This window comes from Chiloscyllium punctatum, chromosome 10, assembly GCF_047496795.1.
Source record: "Chiloscyllium punctatum isolate Juve2018m chromosome 10, sChiPun1.3, whole genome shotgun sequence".
Classification (NCBI taxonomy): Eukaryota; Metazoa; Chordata; class Chondrichthyes; order Orectolobiformes; family Hemiscylliidae; genus Chiloscyllium; species Chiloscyllium punctatum.
This window is the reverse complement of record NC_092748.1, coordinates 112298615-112322866: the sequence shown is the minus strand read 5'-3', so window position 1 is coordinate 112322866 and position 24252 is coordinate 112298615. Positions and strand designations below refer to the sequence as shown.

The following is a 24252-nucleotide window of genomic DNA, read 5'->3' as shown; positions in this document are numbered from 1 at the left end:
AATATACGAAAAGGTTGAACACACTGGCTTTATTTCCACTGAGGTTTATAACTGTGAAGAGTGACCTGATTGAAGTGTATAAGGCTCTGAACTGTCTTGACACGATAGATGGGGAAAGGGTGTTTCCTTTTTTTGGGTCAGCTCTAGACCTGGGGACACTGTTTAAAATTTCGGAGTCACGCTTTTGGGGAGAAATTCTTTCATCTCAGATGGTTGTGTGACTTTGGAACTCAGAAGGCAGTGGAGCTGGGTTCATTGGATATTTTTAAGGTGGAAGAAGATGGGTTCATGTGAGGCAACGGACAGAAATGGCTGTGTGTGTGGGGGGAGGGTAGATGGGAATGTGAAGTTTCAAACCCGTCCATAGAGTCATAGAGATGTACAGAATGGAACCAGATCCTTCAGTCCAACCTGTCCATGCCGACCAGATATCCCAATCTAATCTAGTCCCATTCGCCAGCACTTGGCCCATATCCCTCTAAACCTTTCCTATTCATATACCCATCCAGATGCTTTTTAAATGTTGTAATTGTACCAGCCTCCACCACTTCCTCTAGCAGCTCATTCCACATACGTACCACCCTTTGCATGAAAACTTGCCCCTTAGGTCCCTTTTAAATCTTTACATCTTTCCCCTCTCACTCTAAATCTATGCCCTCTAGTTCTGGACTCCCCCACCCCAGGGAAAAGACCTTGTCTATTTATCCTATCCATGTCCCTCATGATTTTATAAACCTCTATCAGGTCACCCTTCAGCCTCCGACGGTCCAGGGAAAACAGCCCCAGACTATTCAGTCTCTCCCTATAGTTCAAACCCTCCAACCCTGGCAACATCCTCGACAAAATCAATTTGAATGGTGGAGTAGACACATGGGCCTACTTTGGGTGCTAGTTCATGACTTTATATGTAACATAGTCTACATGAATGTTTCAGAGGAGAGACGGGGGATGTTTAAAAAAATTTGCTCATGGGATGTTGCCATCACTGATTGGGCCAGTGTTTGTTGTCCATCCCTAATTGCCCAGAGGTTAATTAAGAGTCAACCACATTGCTGTGGGTCTGGATTTGCCCAGTTATAGGCCAGACCAGGTAAGAATGGTAGTTTCCTTCATGAGTTAACCAGATGAGTTTTCACAACTGACTGTGGTTACACCGTTACCATTAGACAAGCCTTTAACTCCAGATCTTTAATTGATTTCATTTTTCACCTTCTGCCAAGTGGGATTTCAACGCATATCTCTAGACAGTGGTCTGGATACATCTAATACATTACCACCTTCTTCTCACCATTTGCCTACTGCCCTGAATGAAGCTCAGATTCATCTTTAAAACAGAGCTTATCTGATTTATGTCATTACTATTTCTTGGAGCTTCCTAAATGATAAATCCACTGTCAGGTTTTATGCATTACAGCAATGACTGTGCTTCAGAAATAATGCTTAATTGGTTGTGTAGATCTCTGGAATTTTTTAGTAATTCATTCACAGGATGAGGATGTCACTGGCTAGACCAGCATTTATTGTTCATCCTTAATTGCCCAGAGGGCAGTTTAGGGGTCACAAGGTGTGGCATTGGAAAAGCACAACAGGTCAGGCAGCATCTGAGGAGCAGGAGAATTGACGTTTTGGGCATAAGGTCTTCATCATGAATGTCTGATGAAGGGCTTATGCCCGAAACATTGATTCTCCTGCTCCTCGGATGCTGCCTGACCTGCTGTGCTTTTCCAGTGCCACACGTTTTGACTGTGACTCTCCAGCATCTGCAGTTCTCACTTTCTCCAAGTTTAAGAGTCAACCACACAGCTGTGGGTCTGGAGTCACATGTAGGCCAGAGCAGCTAAGGATAGCAGTATCCTTCCCTCAAGGACATTAGTGAACCAGATGGGTTTTTCCGACAATCAACAATGGATTCATGGCCATCATCAGATTCTTTATTTCAGATTTGTTTTTGAATTCAAATTTCACTATCTGTTGTGGTGGGATTTCAAACCTGGATCTCTGGAACACTACCTGGGATTCTGGATTATTCGGCTTGTTAGGCCAAGTCTGGATTATTAGGCCAAGTCTCCCCTTACCCTCCCCCTCATGTTAATGTAGAAACAAAAGGTACAACTTAAATACAAATGCTTTGCTTCTTTAATGAGGGGCTTTTAGATCTAAGCTTTGAGAGGCTGGCTCCCATTCTGATACTTTATTAGACTGTGTGTTGGCCGGCTTCGTAGAAGGAACCAGGTCTACATTCTAGACTGGAACACAAGGATCGAGAATATAGTACTGGAAAAGCACAGCAGATCAGGCAGCATCTGAAGGGCAGGAGAATCGATGTTTCAGGCATAAGCCCTTCATCAGGATCTCCTGCTCCTCGGATGCTGCCTGACCTGCTGTGCTTTTCCAGCACTACACTCTTGACTCTGATCTCCAGCATTTGCAGTCCTCACTTTCTCCTCCTGGAACACAAAAATGCAGAAGTTATGCTGCAGTTGTACAAAACCCTAACTAGATTTCACTTCGGGAGTGCTGTCTGGGCACCACCCCTTAAGGAGGATGGAGGGAGTACAATGTAGGTTTACAAGAATGATACCTGGACTTTAGGGGTTAAGCTATAAAAAAGAGATTATACAAATGAGCCCTATTTTCTCTAGAATTTAGATGGATAATTGGTGATCTGATTGAAGTCTTCAAAGGATAGTACCAGAAAAAGACAGGATAGATAATGATAAACAATTTCGACTGGTTGGGGATTCTCGAACTAGGGACATGGTCTGAGAATTGTGGCCAGTCCATTCAGTAGAGATGTTAGGAAGCACTTCTACACATAATGGGTGTGGGAGATCTGGAACTCTCCTTCACACACAGTAGTTGGTGCCATGTCAGTTGTTAATAGTAAATCTGAGATAGATTTTTAGTTGTTAAACAAGGATGAAGGGATATGGGTCAAAGACAGGTATATGGAGTTAGGCCAAGATCAGCCATGATCTCATTGAATGGTGGAACAGGCCTGAGGGATTTCATGATGTTCACATCCATGAATTAGTTTTTCATTTGGTCATGAAACATTAGTGCCAATGACTAGGCCAGCATTTATTGCCCATCCCTAATTGCCCACAGGGCAGCTAAGAATCAACCAAGACTTTTGATTATTCATGTACTCCACTCACCATCACACCCTTGATGGCCTATTGCAAATATGTTCAATGTCTTTGCTTCTACAGATCTCCATGGCTGAGATTTCCAATAATTCACAACCGTTTGAGTGATGAAATGATTTGAAATAACAATGAGATGACATCCTTTGAGGGACATGCCAAGTGCAAGATGCACTGCTGAAATTCACTGCAGTGGAATCCCTACAGTGTGGAAGCAGGCCATTTGGCCCATCCAGTGCACACTGACCCTCTGAAGAGTATCCTGCACAGAACCAACCTCTTCCCATATCCCATAACCCTGCATTTCCTGTGGCTAATCCAACTAACCTACACATCCCTGGACACTATGGGCAATTTAGCATGGCCAATCCACCTAATCATGCACATAGAGTCATAAAATTGTATTGTATGGAAACAGACCCTTTGGTCCAACTCGTCCATGCTGACTAGACATACTAAATTAATCTAGTCTGACTTGCCAACATTTGGCCCATATCCCTCTAAATCCTTCCTATTCACATGCCCATCCAGATGCCTTTTACATGCCGTAATTGTATCAGCCTCCACCACTTCCTCTGGCAGCTCATTCCATACGCACACTGCCCTCTGCGTACAAAGTTGCCGCTTTGGTCGTTTATCCCACTAAGGGAACATTTTTTTGACATCCACTCTATTAAATCTCTCAACAGTTTTAATTATAATCTAGTTTTTACTGAAATTGCCTCTCATTTTTTCAAACTTGGATGAATACAGACTTAGTCTGCGCAGTCTCTCTTCTTAGGTCAAGTGCTTCGTTCCAGGAATCAGTCCAGTGAGTCTTCATACCAGTTTCTCTTGGTCAAATGCACATACTACAACAAGAAATGCACAATTTACTGCGTCCTCCTCTGAGACAGGGAGGGAAGAGACTGAGAGGGCATACTGGGGAGTGGGAGAGAGTTGTTGGCAAAACCTTGAACCATGGTTTTTTATTCATTCATTGCCCACCCCTAACAGGGCAGTTAAGAGTCAACTGCTTTCCTGGGTCAAAATCATAAATTGCTGAAGAAACTCAGCAGGCCTGGCAGCAAGCATGGGAAGAAGGCAAAGTTAACCTTTTGAATCTGGTGACTCTCCATCAGACTCACCCTGATTTTCCTGGGGTCTGGAGTCTATTCAAAAGGTGTGGTGCTGGAAAAGCACAACAGGTCAAGCAGCATCCGAGGAGCAAGATAAGCCCTTCATCATTCCTGACGAAGAGTTTATGCCTGAAATGTCAACCCTTATGCTCCTCAGATGCTGCCTGACCTGCTGTGCTTTCTCAGTGCCACACTTTTCGACTCTGACTCTCCAGCATCTGCAGTCCTCACGTTCTCCTGTCTGGAGTCACATGTAAGCCAGACTCAGTGAGGATGATAGATTCCCTCCCTAACAGAGATCAGAAAATCATTTTTTTTCCCTACAATGATTGACAGAGTTTCTGTGGTTGCCATTAGCATAGCTTTTCTTTCCAGGCTGTTACTGAATTCAAATTATACCACCTCCATATGGAGGGATTCAAACCCATGGTCAAGTCCATTGACCTGGAATTCTGGATGACATTACCACTACACCACTACTCTACTACCTTTCTGTAAATCATCCTCCAGAGATGACAGTGGTAGTACATTACCAAGAATCTGAGTCACTGCAGCAATGTGCTTGTTATAGATTGAACCTATGGTTAGTGATAATAGAGGGTCCATTTCTCTCAAATGGTAGACCAGGAAACTCAGCCACACTTGCTGTTTGCTATGGGCATACATTTAATTTGATTTGATTTGTTGTTGTCACATGTACCTAAGTACAGTGAAAAGTTCTGTTTTGTGAGCAGTACAGGCAGATCATAACATACAAGGGCATACTGATCAGAGGGTACTTAGAAACAGCGAGGTTTCAGCTGCACAGAAGCTGCGCAAAGCAGGATAACCATTAACAAGATCAACATTAGAATTGAAATTACAGAGGTCCATTCAGCAGTTTGATAAGAGCAGGGAAGAAGCTGTTCCTAAACCTGCTGCTGTATGTGTTCAAGCTTCTGTATCTTCTGCCTGACGGTAGAGGTTGTAGGAGATCATAACCGAGGTGGGTGGAGTCTTTGATGATGTTGGCAGCCTTTCTGTGGGAACGAGAAGTATAAATGGAGTCCATAGATTGGAGCTTTGCTTCTGTGATGGTCTGGGCTGTGCACACCACCTTCTGTAGTTTCTTACGGTCAGAGCAGTTGCCGTACCAGACTGTAATGAACCCGGACAGTATGCTCTCAATGGTGCATCTGTTGAGGTTGGTGGCGTTGACTTGCCAAGTGCCCTGAGCTGCCTGAGGAAATAGAGGCATTGTTGTGCCTTCTTGACTGTGTTGACTGATTTGCATGTTGACTCTGTTCAGGATGAACCACTCTTGGCTATCAACTCCCAGAGCTTCTGGTTCACAGACAGGTATCCATTGTGTCGCACGAATCTCTTTGCATACAGAAATGACCAAATCCTTGCTAATTGAAATCAGCAAAGTTCCATTCTCTGCCTGAGGGTCATTCTGTCAGGTGTAAGGCAATGAGGTTGGAGTGTGAGAGGACCAACTAGTTGAGGGACACTGAGTTCTTGTTTTATTCCCTTACAGAACATGAGTATGTATTTATTGCTGTCCCTAGTTGTCCTTTGAGAGGGTGGGGGTGAGCTGCCTCCTTGATCTGCTGTTGTCCATGTGCTGCAGGTAGACACACAATGCTGTTAGAGAGGGAATTCCAGGATTTTGACCTAGCGACACTGAAGGAATGGTGATATATTTCCAATTCAGCATGGTGAGTGGAGGGGAACTTGGGGGTGGTGGTTTTCCTACGTATCTGTTGCCCTTGTCCTTCTAGATGGATCTGGTTGTGGGTTTAGAAGATGCTGTCTAAGGATCTTTGGTGAATTTCTGCAGTGCATCTTATAGATAGTACACACAGCTATTATTGAGTTTCCACCCTTTTCTCTGCCACTGTCTGATAAAAATATATAAAAATGCTCTTTCCTTTGTTGAAATCCTATTGCAACCGGAAACCCCAAGCCAGACATAACAATCTGAAGGAGCAAGCAGTTTGGAATTTGGCAAGATTCAGCTGGAGAACAAATTGTGGGCAAATGCCTTCGTTGTCTATTCAACCTCGAGTTAAATACAACACTGTCAACTGTAGATTACCTAAGCTGCCACAAGCCAGCACTTAACATCTGTGCTGTCCTTTCTTCAAGATGCAAGGCCCTATTCAGTATATTCATGGGTACGCAACGATCGAGTTACCAACTATCCCATCGAACAGAAACAATGGGCAAAAACCTTTTCTCTTTCTCTCTCTACGTGTTCCTGGGTGATTTTGTAATGTGAGGCTTTATTTTAAACAGGGTTTTGTATGTAAATATGTAAAGTAATGGAAAAAAAAATTCGCTTCAATGTCCTCTCTTGGCACTTAGCTGAAAGCGCCTGGCAGGTTGAGGCAGAGACTTGCAGGTAAAATTTGTTCGGAATTTGTGTCCTGAAGGACTAGTGAACTCATCAGTGTTCAGTATTAAGACAGGGTTCCGCCCCCCTCTCACACAAGCATGCCTTATAGACAACATTGCTGTATCATTGCAATATGTTCTTTTTTTTCAGTATTTTTTAAAAAATGCATTCTTAACGTGTTTACTTAAGCAGATTAACCCCTCGTGTGCCCTGCTTTTCCAATTTCTCGGCAGAGTTACATTAGCAGTCCTTGCTCCCTTTTTCATGTCCAGACACGGCCCCGTACACTTGGTGTTTTTTTTTTGTTGTTGTCGTTCCCTTTTTGGCTGCGTTTTTCCTGGTTTGCTACCAAGGTGCATCTGCTAGGTGGAAACTGTTTTCTTTTTTTAAAGACTGAAAGGCCTGAGGTTGGGTCTCAGCATTGTGTCAATTCTGGGTACCACACAATAGGAAGGATGCTGAGGGTGCAGAGGAGATTTGCAGAGTGGTACATGGGTTATATGACATCTGTGAAGGTGGATAGGCTGCAGAAACCTTACAGTGGGGAAGGTCAATGGGAGACTGGAGAAAGGTGCTCAAAGTCATAAGGGTGGCACGGTGGCTCAGTGGTTAGCACCGTTTCCTCACAGTGCCATGGACCCGGTTTCGACTCCAGTCTTGGGCGACTGTCTGTGTGGAGTTTGCACATTCTTCCTGTGTCTGTGTGGGTTTCCTCGAGGTGCTCTGGTTTTCCTCCCACAGTCCAAAGATGCCTAGGTTAGGGTGAATCGGCCCTGCTAAATTGCCCACAGTGTCTAGGGATCTGTAGGTAGGGTGCATTAGTCAGGGGTAAATGTAGAGGAATAGGTTTGGGTGGGATGCTCATCGGAGGGCTGGTGTGGACTTGTTAGGCTGAAGGGTCTGTTTCCACCCTGTAGGGATTCTAAGATTCTATGCACTTTTGATGACATGCCCAAAGAGGGAATGTTTCCACTGACAGGGCAGCCAGTAATCAGATGACGTGGATTTAAAGTAATTGGAAAAGGAACAAAGAAAGATGAGAAGAATATCCTTACACAGTGAGCCTTTGTGATCTGGAATGTACTGCCTTGAAACCTCGCTAGAAACAGATTTAATGATAACGTTCGAAAGGGAATTTAAACCCGCACAGCTATGGAGAGTGGATCGTCCTTGCAAAATGCCAGCCCAAGCACAATTGGACCCAATGGCCTCGTTTTGTGCTATACAATTCCAAAGAGGTCTCACAACTCTCCACAGCAGGTCAAGTATTCCCAGAATGTCCACAGTCACAAGTTTGAAAGAAGACCCATGTTGAACTGGAAACGTGAATGCAGTTTCTCACTGTCTCTCTGTCTCTCTGTCTCTCTCTCTCCATCTCTCTCTGTCTCTGTCTCTCTCTCTCACTCTGTCTCTCTCTGTGTCTCTCTGTCTCTATCTCTGTCTGTCTGTTTCTCTCTCTCTCCACAGACCCCCACAGGCATCTTTGAGCTTTTGCACCAATGTCTGTTTGCATTTCAGGCAATAACAATGGTATCTATTGTTCCTGGTGCTAGCACGTTTGGAGGCCCGAGGGACATTTGGTGAGCTAGGTAGGAGCATCTCCAATCCTTTCTGGTCCCCCCATGTCCATTGTAATCGGCTTACCTGCCCCCACCACCAACTGAGACTTGAGTAGCCAATCAAGGTCCACTGAGAGGCCTCAGGAGGCTGCTGGATTCATTGGTCTTGTGATTTTTCCCAAGGGTTGGCACCCTGCAGTCACTTTGGCTGGGGGTGGGGGTTAAAACTGGGAGGAGTGGGGGGAGTGGAACTGGGGGAAAGGTTATCAATGCCTGATTGAGGGACTTTACATCAAGTAATCAAACAAATGGATGAGAATGGAATAGTGTAGGTTAGATGGGCTTCAGATTGGTTTCACAGGTCGGCGCAACATCGAGGGCCAATGGCTCTGTACTGCGCTGGAGTGTTTAATGTTCTAAGTTTTAAGGGCTTCCTCACTGGGAGCTAGCTCTGGCCTTTGCTTCTGCTGCTCCCTCTCCCAGTGATACCCAACTTGGAAACACTGAATCCCTATCCTCCAACACGTCATGTCTAACCTTCCTTTGTTCTTAGCTCTCTCTGCGATCCTGACAGCAGCTTCCTCAACTATTTTCATAGAATTCATACAGTGTGGAAACAGACCATTTGGCCCAACGAGTGAACCAAACCTATTACTCTACATTTACCCTGACTAATGCACCTAACCTACACATAGAGTCATAGAGTCATAGAGATGAACAGAATGGAAACAGACCCTTCGGTCCAACCCATCCATGCCGACCAGATATCCCAAAGAAATTATAGTCCCACCTGCCAGCACCTGGCCCATATTCCTCCAAATCCTTCCTATTCATATACCCATCCAAATGCCTTTTAAATGTTGCAATTGTACTAACCTCTACAACTTCCTCTGACAGCTCATTCCATACATGTATCACCCTCTGCGTTCCCGAACACTAAAGGAATTTCCCCACAGCCACTCCATCTAAACTGCACATTGTTGGACTGTGGGAGGAAACCCACGCAGATACGGGGAGAATGGGCAAACTCCACACAGATCATCACCCCAAGGCTGGAATCGAACCCGTACCCCTGGCTCTGTGAGGCAGCAGAGCTAACCACTGAGCCACCGTGCCACCCAATTTGATGGCACTGCCAAGCTCAAGAGCTGGTCAAGAGAACTCTAGCTGTGGCAGTGCCTTTGCCCTGAGGACTTGGCTTCAGGTCTAGGTTCACCAGTGGTCTTTCCACTACCCAACTGGCATGTGGTTTTCACTGGAAGAGGCAATTCCACTCTCTCTCTGCTGACTGGCAAGACCCCAACATCACCCTACATCCTCCCCACCCCCTCACCTGCCAACCTCACCACTGGCTGCCATGTCCACAATTACAATGCTGGTCTGCAGCCATGAGTCATAGCCACACTCTCATGCACTGTAGCCATTGAAGTAACTGGGATCCATGGCAGTCAATCAGTGCACAGCAAGATACCACAAACGGCAATTGACCAGGGAGTCTGTTTCATTTTAGTGACGTGAGGTTAGGGAATTTGTGAGAGGGTCATGTGCTGCCAGTCTGAACCGGATAGTTTCCCAGTCTGCTATTGTACAAAACCACCGCCATACTAACCCAAGCAAAACCGTGGACCAGACCAATGGATCTCATGGGATATGGTACCTCAAGAAACAGCTCACAGGTTTGTTATTATGGTATAGAAGGAGACCATTTGGCCCATCATGACTGCACCAGTTCTATTATCTAGTGCCAGTTTCCTGCCTTTCCCCCAAATCCCTGAGTAGTGATGCTCTCCAAATAATGTCCCAATATCCTCTTGAGTGCCTCAGTTGAACCTGCCTCCACCACATTTCCCGGCAGTGCATTCTGGACCCTAACTACTCGCCATAAGATAAAGATTTTCCTCACATGAGCCCTTCTTCATGTAGTTGTGGGTATGTTCGCCGAGCTGGGAAGTTGATTTGCAGACATTTCGTCCCCTGTCTAGGTAACATCTTCAGTGCTTAGAAACCTCCTGTGGAGCACTGCTGTGCTGTGTTCTTCTGGAATGTATTTGGTTCCGTTTCTGCTGCTTTCAGTGGCTGGTTCTGGTAGTTCGTTGTAGTGGCTAGTATATTGGGTCTAGGTCTGTGTGCTTGTTGATGGAGTCCATGGATAAGTGCCATACTTCTAGAAATTCTCTGGCTGTCCTATGATCATTGTATTGTCCCAGTCAAACTTGTCATCTGGGTGTGTGGCTACTGGGACCAGCTGGTCATAATGTTTAGTGGCTAGTTGGTGTTTGTGGATGCAGATCATTAGACCTATCACCTTCATCCCCACCCCCATTCACCTATTGTACTCTATGCTACTTGCTCCCCATCCCCACCCTCCTCTCATTTATCTCTCCACCCTGCAGGCACCCTGCCTGTATTCCTGACGAAGGGCTTTTGCCCGAAACGTCGATTTTCCTGCTCCTCGGATGCTGCCTGACCTGCTGTGCTTTTCCAGCACCACTCTGATCGAGACTCTGGTTTCCAGCATCTGCAGTCCTTGTTTTTACCTAACAGATCATTAGTTGTCTGCTTGTTTGCCCAATACAGTGTTTCGTGCAGTTCTTGCATGAAATCTTGTAAGCTACGTTTGTCTTGCACATGATGGGTATCGGGTCGGTTCTGGTCTGTTCTTGCCAAGAACCGATATCCCCACAACTTCGTCCATAGTTGCCTAACAGACAAAAAACACGACAAGGACATGGCATGACCTAACTCACCAGCCACGTTACCTTAGATAAAAAACGCCTCAGAACTGACAGCTAGACATCTCCACCCACTGGGATTCATGACAGCCCATAAACCGACAGATACTTATCAGCCCAAATCTTATTGTGTATCAATTTTCCTATTCCTATTGGCTCAGTAGTTAGCACTGCTGCCTCACAGTGCCAGTGACCTGGGTTCAGTTCCACTCTTGGGCGACTGTCTGTGTGGCGTTTGCACGTTCTCCCTGTGTCTACATGGATTTCCTCCAAGTGCTCTGGTTTCCTCCCACAGTCAAAAGTTTATAAAATCATCAGGGGCATGGATAGGATAAACAGACAAGGTCTTTTCCCTTAGGTGGGGGAGTCCAGAATGCGAGGGAATAGGTTTAGGGTGAGAGGGGAAAGATTTAAAAGGGACTTAAGGGGCAACCTTTTCACACAGTGTGGTGCGTGTATGGAATGAGCTGCCAGAGGAAGTGGTGGAGCCTGGTACAATTACAATATTTAAAAAGCATCTGGATGGGTATATGAATAGGAAAGATTTAGAGGGATATGGGCCAAATGCTGGCAAATGGGACTAGATAATTTAGGATATCTGGTTGGCATGGATGAGTTGGACTAAAGGGTCTGTTTCTGTCCTGTACATCTTTATGGCTCTATGTGCAGGTTAGGTGGATTGGCCATGGGAAATGTAAGGTTACAGGTTTTGGGTGGGATGGGCTTCAGAGGACCGGTGTGGACTTGATGGGCTGAATGGTCTGCTTCCACACAGTAGGGATTCTATCTTCAACTGCTGTTTTGGAGAGATACTTGCACAGTGGGGGACAGGACCACTGGCTGCCTCTTCCCTTACCAATTATGTGATGGACTGAGTTTTAGGCTGAGGTGTGATGTTCCTGACTTGCTGTTGACATGACAGTTGGTGATGAGCCACCCTTGTTTGGTCAGATTGCCCAGCGTCTATTTAATGCTGCATGAGTTTCCAAATGACATGGAAAAGAGATTCCATCTCCAAGCACTGCTGGCCAATCAGAGGGACAGCAGCTCTCTTGGGCTCAGCAGTGCCACTGGGAGCTGTGGTTGCTGTTGGAACTTTGGGCGGTCCTGATGCGGAAGACAATGATCAAGCCAGACTGGAAGACGAATCAGAGGTCTCACCTGGTCTAGGGAAGGCAGGCATTGGGGATCAGCAGCATGAAGGTAAGAGGGTAAGCCCTGGGTGGGCAGAATTACCGAGAGCAGAGGCACAGGGTAAAGTATAAAGGAGGCACCTCCTCATCTTGCCATCAGTCTGTCTCGTCTGGACACTTGCGGTTGGCTCCCCACTTTCTATGTAAAATCTTGGGCAGGGGAATGTAGTTGGCAGCCATGACACTGCCAATGTAATCAATGTTAATCCAAGCATCACGTCTTGACATCCAGTGGCTTTACCCTCACTGAATGCCCCACTCTGAACATCCTGGGGGTGAACCTTGATTAGAAGCTAAACTGGACTTACCATTTGAATGGCTATGAGAGCAGGTCAGAGGTTAGGAATACTTGGCAAGTAACACACTTCCTGACTCCCAAAGCCTGTCCATCATCAACAAAGCACAAGTCCGGAGTGTGATAAAATACTTCCCACTTGTTTGGTCCAATAACACTCAAGACCTTGACAACATCTAGGCTGGGGCATAAACGCAAAATACAGTAGATGCAGGACCTGATGGACCACCTCCCAGAAAAGACATAAGATTCTGTCCACACATATCGCTGGGTGCTTTGACTCAACTTGATCCACATAAACGTTGGCACTCAGTGAGGTGGAGTAAACTGCAGTAGGAGGTAATGTTTACTGCTTTATTAGTCTGCCTGAATAGAACACAGTCTGGAAGGATGACGAGAGGAAAGGACATGGGTAAGGGGAATGGGGATGTGTTCTGTGGGATGATGCTGACTGTTGCGGGTGGTGGGGGTGGAGGTATACAGTGGAGTGGGTGATGTGTGGTGGGTGTAGGGTTGGAGGTGTACAGTGGAGTGGGTGATGTGTGGTGGGTGTGGGGGGGGTGTACAGTGGAGTGGGTGATGTGTGGTGGGTGTAGGGTTGGAGGTGTACAGTGGAGAGGGTGATGTGTGGTGGGTGTGGGGGGGGGTGTACAGTGGAGTGGGTGATGGGTGGTGGGTGTGGGGGGGGGTGTACAGTGGAGTGGGTGATGTGTGGTGGGTGTGGGGGGGGGGTGTACAGTGGAGTGGGTGATGTGTTATGGGTGTGTGGGGGGGGGGTGTACAGTGGAGAGGGTGATGTGTGGTGGGTATGGGGGGGGTGTACAGTGGAGAGGGTGATGTGTTATGGGTGTGTGGGGGGGGGTGTACAGTGGAGAGGGTGATGTGTGGTGAGTGTGTGGGGGGGGGTGTACAGTGGAGAGGGTGATGTGTGGTGGGTGTGGGGGGGGGGGGTGTACAGTGGAGAGGGTGATGTGTGGTGGGTGTGTGGGAGGGGTGTACAGTGGAGAGGGTGATGTGTGGTGGGTGTGGGGGGGGGGTGTACAGTGGAGAGGGTGATGTGTGGTGGGTATGGGGGGGGTGTACAGTGGAGAGGGTGATGTGTGGTGGGTGTGTGGGGGGGGTGTACAGTGGAGAGGGTGATGTGTGGTGGGTGTGGGGGGGGGGTGTACAGTGGAGAGGGTGATGTGTGGTGGGTGTGGGGGGGGGTGTACAGTGGAGTGGGTGATGTGTGGTGGGTATGGGGGGGGGTGTACAGTGGAGAGGGTGATGTGTGGTGGGTGTGGGGGGTGGTGTACAGTGGAGAGGGTGATGTGTGGTGGGTGTGGGGGGGGGTGTACAGTGGAGTGGGTGATGTGTGGTGGGTGTAGGGTTGGAGGTGTACAGTGGAGTGGGTGATGTGTGGTGGGTGTAGGGTTGGAGGTGTACAGTGGAGTGGGTGATGTGTGGTGGGTGTGGGGGGGGTGTACAGTGGAGTGGGTGATGGGTGGTGGGTGTGGGGGGGGGGTGTACAGTGGAGTGGGTGATGTGTGGTTGGTGTGGGGGGGGGTGTACAGTGGAGAGGGTGATGTGTGGTGGGTATGGGGGGGGGTGTACAGTGGAGAGGGTGATGTGTGGTGGGTGTGTGGGGGGGGTGTACAGTGGAGAGGGTGATGTGTGGTGGGTGTGGGGGGGGGTGTACAGTGGAGTGGGTGATGTGTGGTGGGTGTGGGGGGGGGGTGTACAGTGGAGAGGGTGATGTGTGGTGGGTGTGGGGGGGGGTGTACAGTGGAGAGGGTGATGTGTGGTGGGTGTGGGGGGGGGTGTACAGTGGAGTGGGTGATGTGTGGTGGGTGTAGGGTTGGAGGTGTACAGTGGAGTGGGTGATGTGTGGTGGGTGTAGGGTTGGAGGTGTACAGTGGAGTGGGTGATGTGTGGTGGGTGTGGGGGGGGTGTACAGTGGAGTGGGTGATGGGTGGTGGGTGTGGGGGGGGTGTACAGTGGAGTGGGTGATGTGTGGTTGGTGTGGGGGGGGTGTACAGTGGAGAGGGTGATGTGTGGTTGGTGTGGGGGGGGGTGTACAGTGGAGAGGGTGATGTGTGGTGGGTGTGTGGGGGGGGGTGTACAGTGGAGAGGGTGATGTGTGGTGGGTGTGGGGGGGGGGTGTACAGTAGAGTGGGTGATGTGTGGTGGGTGTGGGGGGGAGGTGTAGAGTGGAGAGGGTGATGTGTGGTGGGTGTGGGGGGGGGTGTACAGTGGAGAGGGTGATGTGTGGTGGGTGTGGGGGAGGTGTACAGTGGAGTGGGTGATGTGTGGTGGGTGTGGGGGAGAGGTATACAGTGGAGTGGGTGATGTGTGGTGGGTGTGGGGGGAGGTGTACAGTGGAGAGGGTGATGGGTGGTGGGTATGGGGGGGAGGTGTACAGTGGAGAGGGTGATGTGTGGTGGGTATGGGGGGGAGGTGTACAGTGGAGTGGGTGATGTGTGGTGGGTATGGGGGGGAGGTGTACAGTGGAGTGGGTGATGTGTGGTGGGTGTGGGGGGGGGGGTGTACAGTAGAGTGGGTGATGTGTGGTGGGTGTGGGGGGGGTGTACAGTGGAGAGGGTGATGTGTGGTGGGTATGGGGGGGAGGTGTACAGTGGAGAGGGTGATGTGTGGTGGGTATGGGGGGGAGGTGTACAGTGGAGTGGGTGATGTGTGGTGGGTGTGTGGGGGGGGGTGTACAGTGGAGAGGGTGATGTGTGGTGGGTATGGGGGGGAGGTGTACAGTGGAGAGGGTGATGTGTGGTGGGTGTGGGGGGGGGTGTACAGTGGAGAGGGTGATGTGTGGTGGGTGTGGGGGGGGGGTGTACAGTGGAGAGGGTGATGTGTGGTGGGTGTGGGGGGGAGGTGTACAGTGGAGTGGGTGATGTGTGGTGGGTGTGGAGGGGGGGTGTACAGTGGAGTGGGTGATGTGTGGTGGGTGTGTGGGGGGGGGGTGTACAGTGGAGAGGGTGATGTGTGGTGGGTGTGGGGGGGGGTGTACAGTGGAGAGGGTGATGTGTGGTGGGTGTGGGGGGGGGTGTACAGTGGAGTGGGTGATGTGTGGTGGGTGTGGGGGGGGTGTACAGTGGAGTGGGTGATGTGTGGGGGGGGTGTGGGGGGGGGTGTACAGTGGAGTGGGTGATGTGTGGGGGGGGTGTGGGGGGGGTGTACAGTGGAGAGGGTGATGTGTGGTGGGTGTGGGGGGGGGGTGTACAGTGGAGTGGGTGATGTGTGGTGGGTGGGGGGGGGGGGTGTACAGTGGAGTGGGTGATGTGTGGTGGGTGTGGGGGGGGGTGTACAGTGGAGAGGGTGATGTGGGGGGGGGGTGTACAGTGGAGTGGGTGATGTGTGGGGGGGGTGTACAGTGGAGTGGGTGATGTGTGGTGGGTGTGGGGGGGGGTGTACAGTGGAGTGGGTGACGTGTGGTGGGTGTGGGGATAGTGGAATGGGGGAGCTGGGGGAATGTTGCAGCGTTGAAATTACAGACAGTCTGGCTCCAGTCAGCTAATCACTCACTCACACCGCGCTCCCAGGTGCTACTTAAAAGCGTTCCACTGTATTTAAGTCGCCTTATCAATATACTCGAGTTAATGGCATGGATGCACCAGAGGCTATCTTTACAAGTCCTGCTCAGGAGGAATTGGCATATCCTGCTCACCGACCCTTGACCCATCCATTTTTTTCACATCTTGAAAAATGCACGTTTAGGACTGGAAGCAGGTTTGTACCTGTTCAGTTCCCATTCCTGCCTGTTACAGGGCTCTGATTACAAAAGGGGGCTAGATATCGCAATCCGCTTACTTGTGGTATAGGCTTTTATCTGCAGGCCTGGATAAAACAGGTTCCAATCAGTGCCCCAGTGAGGCTAAAGGACCCAGGAATGTGCTTTGGAATTGGAGATGGCTGTTGTCTGTCCCTTCCCTGGCCCATCACAGGTTAAGTGCACACTCTGGGCATTTTGGTTCAGGGGTCAAAGATTATTCTAACACAGTCCATTGCTCCGTAGTGGAGGGGCAGAAATGTTGATATTTCAGATTATTGGCTCAGGTCAGCATTCACGTAAATGGAGAGAGAGAGAGAGAGAGAGAGAGAGACCAAAGGACGTTCTCTACTTCCTAGGGTGCCCGCTGTCTTGGGCCAACACACACTGTCTGGATCTAAGGGTTCAAGTCAAGGTCAGGTCAGCCAGGCTGAAGTGAGCCTGGGGCACAATGAGAGGGATGAAGTCTCAGGCAGTACCAGAAGACAACCAGCCCCTGAGAGCAGGGGGGAGGGGTCAACTGCAGCATTTGCATGTTCCAATAAAGGTATTCACCTCCAACCCAACCTGGCTGCCTATTCTTGCAAACTAAAGGAGGGGATTTCATCCCTTGCAATGGTAACCATAGCAGATCGCTCATGGAGTCTAGAAATAATTCTGGTGCCCAGAAAAGCAAAGATACAACTACAAGGAAAGATATTAGCTGGACAGAGGCGCATTCGGAGGAGATTTGACTGCAATCATTTTTATCAATTATCTTTTTCATGGGACATGCCTGTTTCTGGCAAGGCCATTATATATTTTCCATCACTAAACCGAAAGCAATGCACAATGGAGAGAAGGATGTGGAGGAGCTGGTGTTGACTGGAGCAGACAAAATTAAAAATCACGCAACACCAGGTTATCATCCAACCACTGCTGTGGACAACCACCTGATGAAGGAGCAGCACTCCGAAAGCTAGTGCTTCCAAATAAACCTGTTGGACGATAACCTTGGGTTGTGTGATTTTTAACAATGGAGGGAAAACAGCAGCAAGGGACCAAGTTGGATGACATTTATTGAGTGGTGGAGCAGGCGCGAAGGGCTGAATGGCCTACAGTGGCTGGAGGTTTGGGAGTCAAAGATCAGCCAGACCAGGTCAGGATAAGGTGCTGTGAGGATGTAGGTTAAGCCAGATATGCTTGTACAAGCAGTAGTTATAAGCATCTGTTTCCCACTTCTGCAAAAACAAAAAACCAACCCCAATTAAAAGGTCATAAGGATCAATATGCTTGAGGAATAGGAGGGAATGTCACAAGTAAGGGAAATAGATCGCAGTGAAGGAGGATATACCTAACAATGGACCACAGCAGGATGTGTTGAAATGGCCAAGTAAAACTTATACTTTGTTATGCTCAAGATCAGATACGACAGGAGATAAACAATAGTAATGGGCACCGGGTTTGGATTAGTGAATCCTATATAAGATTAGATTATTTACAGTGTGGAAACAGGCCCTTCAGCCCAACAAGTCCACACTGACCCATTCCTCTACATTTACCCCTATACCTAACACTACAGGCAATTTAGCATGGCCAATTCACCTGACCTACACATCTTTGGACTGTGGGAGGAAACCGGAGCACCCGGAGAAAACCCACGCAGACACAGGGAGAATGTACAAACTCCACACAGTCAGTTGCCTGAGTCGGGAATTGAACCCGGATCTCTGGCGCTGTGAGGCAGCAGTGCTAACCACTGTGTCACCGTGCCACCCACTATGTACTTGCTGAACTCTGCGTGTCTATTTTAGGCACCACGCTTGCAAGCGTATAATAAACGATACTGATTGCTTCAGATCTTGTCTCGAACTGAAATTATTGAAGTGAGTGAGCTTTGCTTCTCACAGTATGAAGAGAGAAATGATATTGGACTGTGAGCCAGGATGCAGAGACGCCATTAAAACAGAGGAAACTGTGGTAGAGCTTAAAAAGCAGCAAGGTCAATATCCCTGTGCTCTGTGTCGGGTGCATTCCTTTTCCCTGGGGGAACATAGTCCCATGCAGTTGTTGCCCCAAATTATTGCCTCCTCTAGCTTTGGTTTTCATTTACTCATGGGATGTGGATGTTGCAAACAAGTGATTACCTGTGCCCAATTGCCCTTGAGAACACTTAAGTTGCTGGAGGTGTGGAGTTTTGTTTTTAATAACTCAAGGGATGTGGGCATCTCTGGCTAGGCTAGGATTCATTGCCCATCCCTAATTGCCCAGAGTCTACCACATTGCTATAGGTCTGGAGTCACATGTAGGCCAGCCCGGGTAAGGATGACAGATTTTTTTCCCTGAAGGGCATTAATGAAACAGATGGGTTTTTCCTGAAAATCGACAATGACGGCATGCTGGCTCAGTGGTTAGTACTGATGCCTCACAGGGACCCAGGTTCAATTCCAGCCTCGGGCGACTGTCTGTGTGGAGTTTGCACATTCTACTCCTGTCTGCGTGGGTTTCCTCCGGGTGCCTCCCACAGTCCAAAGATGTGCAGGTTAGGTGAATTGGCCATGCTAAATTGTCCATAGTGTTCAGGAATGTGTAGGTTAGGTGCATTAGTCAGGGGTAAATATCGAGTAATAGGGTAGGGTAATGGGTCTGAGTGGGATACTCTTCAGACAGTCGATGTGGACTTGTTGGGCCAAATGGCCTGTTTCCACACTGTAGGGATTCTATGATTCATAGTTATCCTTCAACTCTCAATTCCAGCTTTTTTCCATTGAATTTAAATTCTACCATCTGCCATTGTGAGCTTTCAATCCAGGTCCCCAGAACATTAGCTGAGTTTCTGGGTTAATAGTCCAGTAATAATACCACTAGGCCATCGAGTTACATGTTGGACAGACCAGCTGAGGATGGCAGATTTCTCTGTCTGCAGGAGGTTAGTGAATCAGATGGGATTTCTTTGCAACAATCAAGGACACTTTCAGGGATTACTGTGACAGAGATTAGCATTGCATTGAATACGAATCCCTTTAACATGAAATTATGTTCCTAGAACATTAACGTGGACCTCTGGATTACTGGTTCAATGACACTGACACAATATCATCATCTGCCCTGAACCCATGACATTGGGATGTAAACTGCATAGTTTCCAGCCCCATAGGTGGGATCAATACTGTAAAAAAAACACTTTCTCTGCACTGTCTGGTGCATATTCTGTAATGGAAATGCTCACGTCTTCAATCACACCTCCAACAGCCGCAAAGCAACTAAATTTTCATGCGTGTGTTGCAATCAAACCATGACCTCCCTCTTCCCACTCCTACCTCCTGTGATCCAGCGGTAACTCTGCATTCCTGCAGTTCTGACCCCTTGAGCATTTCTGGTGTCCATCACAGTACTGTTATTGGCTGCCTGGCCCCCACACTCACAATTCTCTTCCCCAAAATTTCTGCACGTCTTCTCAACCATGAAGACGTTCCTTAAGTCCTGCCCCTTTGACAAATCTTTCAGGTCACCATCCTAACCTCCCATGCTTTGAGATTAATTCTGTTAAGGTGTTGCACAATGCAAGCTGTTGTTGGAATGACTGGAGCTGCCAGAGTGTTGTTACTGAGGAGCTAAGGATGAAGCAAGAAACTTTCGTTCCCCCTTATCAGCATTGACCATGAGCCATATCAATATTGCAGCTACAAGAGCAGGTCAGAAGCTAGGAATACTGCAGTGAGTAACTGGCTCCCTAAAGTCTGACCATCTACATGACACAAGTCAGGAGTATGATGAAATTCTCTCCATTTACCTGGATGGGTGCTGCTCCAACAACACTCAAGAAGCTTGACACCATCCAGGATAAAGCAGCCCCCGCCTCAGTGGCACCACATCCACAAGCAGCCACTCCCACCACCACTGACACATGTGCTATTTACAAAGCACATTGCAGAAATTCACCAAAGATCCTTAAACAGAACATTCCAAATCCATGACCTCTCCCTTCTAGAAGGACATGGGGCAACAGATACCTGGGAACACCACCCCCTGTAAGTTCCCCTCCAAGCCACTCACTTGGAAATACATCACCATTAGTGGTTAGCACTGCTGCCTCACAGCACCAGGGGCCCGGGTTCGATTCCAACCTCAGGCAACAGTCTCTGTGAAGTTTGCACATTCTCCCCGTGTCTGCATGGGTTTCCTCCGGGTGCTCCGGTTTCCTACTTCAATCCAAAGGTGTGCAGGTCAGGTGAATTGGCCATGCTAAATTGCCCGTAGTGTTCAGGGATGTGTATGTTAGGTGCATTAGTCAGGAGTAAAATGTAGAGCAACCAGGTAAGGGAATGGATCTGGTTGGGTTGCTCGTCAGAGGGTTGGTGTGGACTTGTTGGGCTGAAGGGCCTGTTTCCACACTGTCGGGATTCTAATTCAATTCAAAGATTCCTTCACTGTCGGTGGGTCAAAATCCGGGAACTCTCTCCGATAATCGCACTGTTGATGTCTGAGCACCAAACGGACTGCAGGTGTCTAAGAAGGAAACTCACCACTATCTCCTCCTGGGTAATTGGGGACAGGCAATAAATGGTAGCAAAACATCCCACAAGCAAAGAAAAACGTTTGTAGTCTGGTTGTCCTGTAAGGAGGAAAACAAAGCAATCAATTTGTGCTCTGCAAGCTGACCCCAAAAAATAGAGGGACATCAGCAGGTCACCTTTGTCTGGTGATGGGTCAACAGTCCCAATATTTCATTATAAGGTTATAGACATAGGAGCAGGAGTAAGCCATTTAACCCAACAAATCTGCTGCATCATTAAGTATGATTGAAGCTGATCTGATAATCCTCAACTCCACTTTCCTGTCTTTTCCCCAAAACCCATGACTCCCTCACTCATTAAAGATCTGTCTATTGCACCTTTCTATATAATTGATAGCCCATCTGAACAGTAAAACAAAGGCCCATACAGAATTTGAACCCAAGACCTCTTGTATCTTATTTGCCAACTCACGCCAAAGTAAGAATTATGCCTGTAGACTAACGAGCCAATTTAAACACTGGAATCTAGAAAACAGCACGGGATTGAATGGTGCAGTGGTAGTGTCCCTCTCACTGAGCCAGAGTTCAAGTCCTACCTGTTCCAGAGGTGCGTGATAACATCTCTGGAGATGTTGATTAGAAAACACGAGCGGGAGTAGGCCATTCACCCCTTCAAGGCAAAAGTGAGGACTGCAAATGCTAGAGGTCAGAGTCTAGATTAGAGTGGTGCTGGAAAAGCACAGCAGGTCAGGCAGCAGCCGAGAAGCAGGAAAATCAACGTTTCAGGCAAAAGCCCTTTATTACCCCTTCGAGCCTGGTCCACCATCCAATATTAACATGGCTGATCATCCAATTCAATAGCCTGTTCCCATACTTCCCAATATTGCTCCCTGCACCAAAACACAAAAGAACTGCCAACGCCAGAGTTGTGAAGAAGGGTGACTGGGCCCGAAACATTGACTCTGCTTTCTCTCTCCACAAATGCTGCCAGGCCTGCTGAGTGCACCAGCAATTTCTGATTCAGTTCTTTTGATCCCTGATTGTTCGATGTGACCACATTTCTGTGAAGTACAGTGGGGTTAGATTCCCGACAGTGTGGAATCAGGCCATTTGGCCCAACAATTCCTCACTGACTCTCCGAAAAGTAACCCACCCAGACCCATTTCCCTCTCACTAATGCACCTAACACAATGGGCAATCTAGCATGGCCAATTCACCTAACCTGCACATTTTTGTACTGTGGGAGGAAACCGGAGGAAACCCAGGCAGACACGGGGAGAATGTGCAAACTCCACACAGACAATTGCTTGAGGCTAGAATTGAACCTGGATCCCTGGCACTGTGAGGCAGCAGTGCTAACCACTGAGCAACTATGCCACCCCAATTGATTCTATTAGGATGGGTGGGGGGGTGGGGTGGTGGGTATTCCAATGAAAGTTGTTGTATCATTCAGTAACCCTGCACCATCTTTGCCATCTCCCACCTTCCCCACTGCCACCATCCCTCGGCACACGCAGACATCCGGGAGACGGCCTTTGTCTACGCCATCACCTCGGCGGGTGTGACACACACCGTGACCCAGGCCTGTAGCATGGGCGAGCTGCTACAGTGCGGCTGTGACAGGTCCCGCAACCACTCTCCTCCGCTGCCGGGCGTGGGCACCAGGATGGAGGGCACCGCCTGGGAGTGGGGAGGCTGCGGCGACGACGTAGACTTCGGCTACGAGAAGTCCAAGCAGTTCATGGATGCCAGGCGGAAGAAGGGCAAAAGCGACATAAGGACGCTGGTGGACCTGCACAACAATGAGGCTGGAAGGCTGGTGAGTCATTCTTGTCGCTCTCTTTTCGGTCAGGCTGGCTGGCGTTGCTGAGCACATGGGGCGCAACACTGGTCTTTGTAAAGTTGAGTGAGACGTCTCTATTAGGAGCAGGAGGAGGCCATTCTGCCCTGTGAGCCAGCTCAATCAGACCATGGCTGACCTGATTGTAACCTCAACTCCATATTCCTGTAAATCTCCATCATAAAGAAGTAGACAGGCGAGAGGGTGGAGGAACTCAGCAAGCCAGGCAGCATCAGGAAATGGAGAAGTCAATGTTTCACATGTAACCCTTCTTCTGGACCTTCCAATATAAAGAGGCTGGGGCTGTTTTCCCTGGAGCGTTAGAGGCTGAGGGGTAACCTTATAGATATTTATAAAATCATGAGGGACATGGATAGCATAAATAGACAAGGTCTTTTCCCAGGGTTGGGGAGTCCAGAACTAGAGGGTGCAGTTGGGGTGAGAGGGGAAAGGTATAAAAGGGACCTAAGGAGCAATGGTTTCACACAGAGGGTGGTGCATATGTGGAATGAGCTGCCAGAGAAAGTGGTGGAGGCTGGCACAATTATAACATCTGAAAGACATTTAGACAGGTGTATGGATAGGAAAGATTTAGAGGGATATGGGCCAAGTGCAGGCAAATGGGACTAGCTCAGTTTAGGAGCATGGTTAACATGTATGAAATGGGCCGAAGGGCTGTATGATTCTCGGACTCTTTCACCCTCTTGCTAACCAAAGATCCATCCACTTCTCTCTTAAACATTCTCAAAGGGTCTGTTTCCATCATCTTGTGAGGAAATGAGCTTCAAGGACAAGGGTGGATGGCATCATAGGCATTTGGTGGCCATTCCTAATTGTCCTCGACCTGAGTGGCATTTCAGAGGGTAGCCGAGAGTCAGTCAGATTGCTGTGGCTACGGTGTCACACGTAGGTCACATGCGTGAAGGCACCAACCACCTCTGATAGACTCTTGATGAGCGAGGGTGACGGAAGGACATCGGGGGATATGCAGGAATGTCGAGTTGAGTTTGAAGTCAGATCAGCCGTGATCTTTACTGGATGGTGGAGTAGGTCCAATGGGCTGAGTGGCCTCCTGTTCTTCCTTGCTCATGTCTTTGTGTGACAGGCTACAGGTGGTAGCCAAGCACCAACAGCGGAAAGTGATGTGCAAAACCCCAAGTGGGGTGTGGATGACTTAACCACAACAACACATCCAAAGGTGGAAGAAATGCATGCCCAGCCAGTAATAGGCCAGATTTCCTTCACTGAACAATGTAAGGGAACCAGAGGGGTTTCAATGGCAACTGATGGTAATTTTGTAATCACTGTTATTGAGAGTAACTTTCAGATGTTATTCATAGAATCCCTACAGTGTAGAAGCAGGCCATTCGAGTCCACGCTGACCCTCACCACCCACCCCCACCTTACCCTCTAACCCTGCATTTCCCATGGCTAACCCACCTAACCTGCACATCACAGACAATTGGGCACATCCAATCCACCTAGCCTACACATCTTTGGACTGAGGGAGAAAACCAGAGGGAACCCAGGAAGACACGGGAAAAACGTGCGAGCTCCATGCAGACAGTTGTCCAAGGCTGGAATCGAACCCAGGTCCCTGGCACTGTAAGGCAGCAGTACTAACCACTGAGCCACCGTGCTGCCCATGCTGCTATGCTAGGATGAGAACTCATGTCTCTAGGTCACATTATTTGAATGGCTATAAATTGAGAGAGGAGAATGTTAAACGAGATC

The 24252-nt window shown here is 48.5% G+C and overlaps 1 protein-coding gene across 1 annotated transcript in view; it reads left to right on the top strand.

The window, feature by feature from the left end:
- LOC140482442 (protein Wnt-6-like) overlaps positions 1 to 24252 on the top strand; it is a 107954-nt gene that overhangs the window by 62976 nt on the left and 20726 nt on the right. The window contains exon 3 of the mRNA XM_072579946.1: positions 22196 to 22497. Within this exon, the coding sequence (XP_072436047.1) occupies positions 22196 to 22497 (302 nt within the window). The remainder of the gene's footprint in view (positions 1 to 22195; positions 22498 to 24252) is intronic.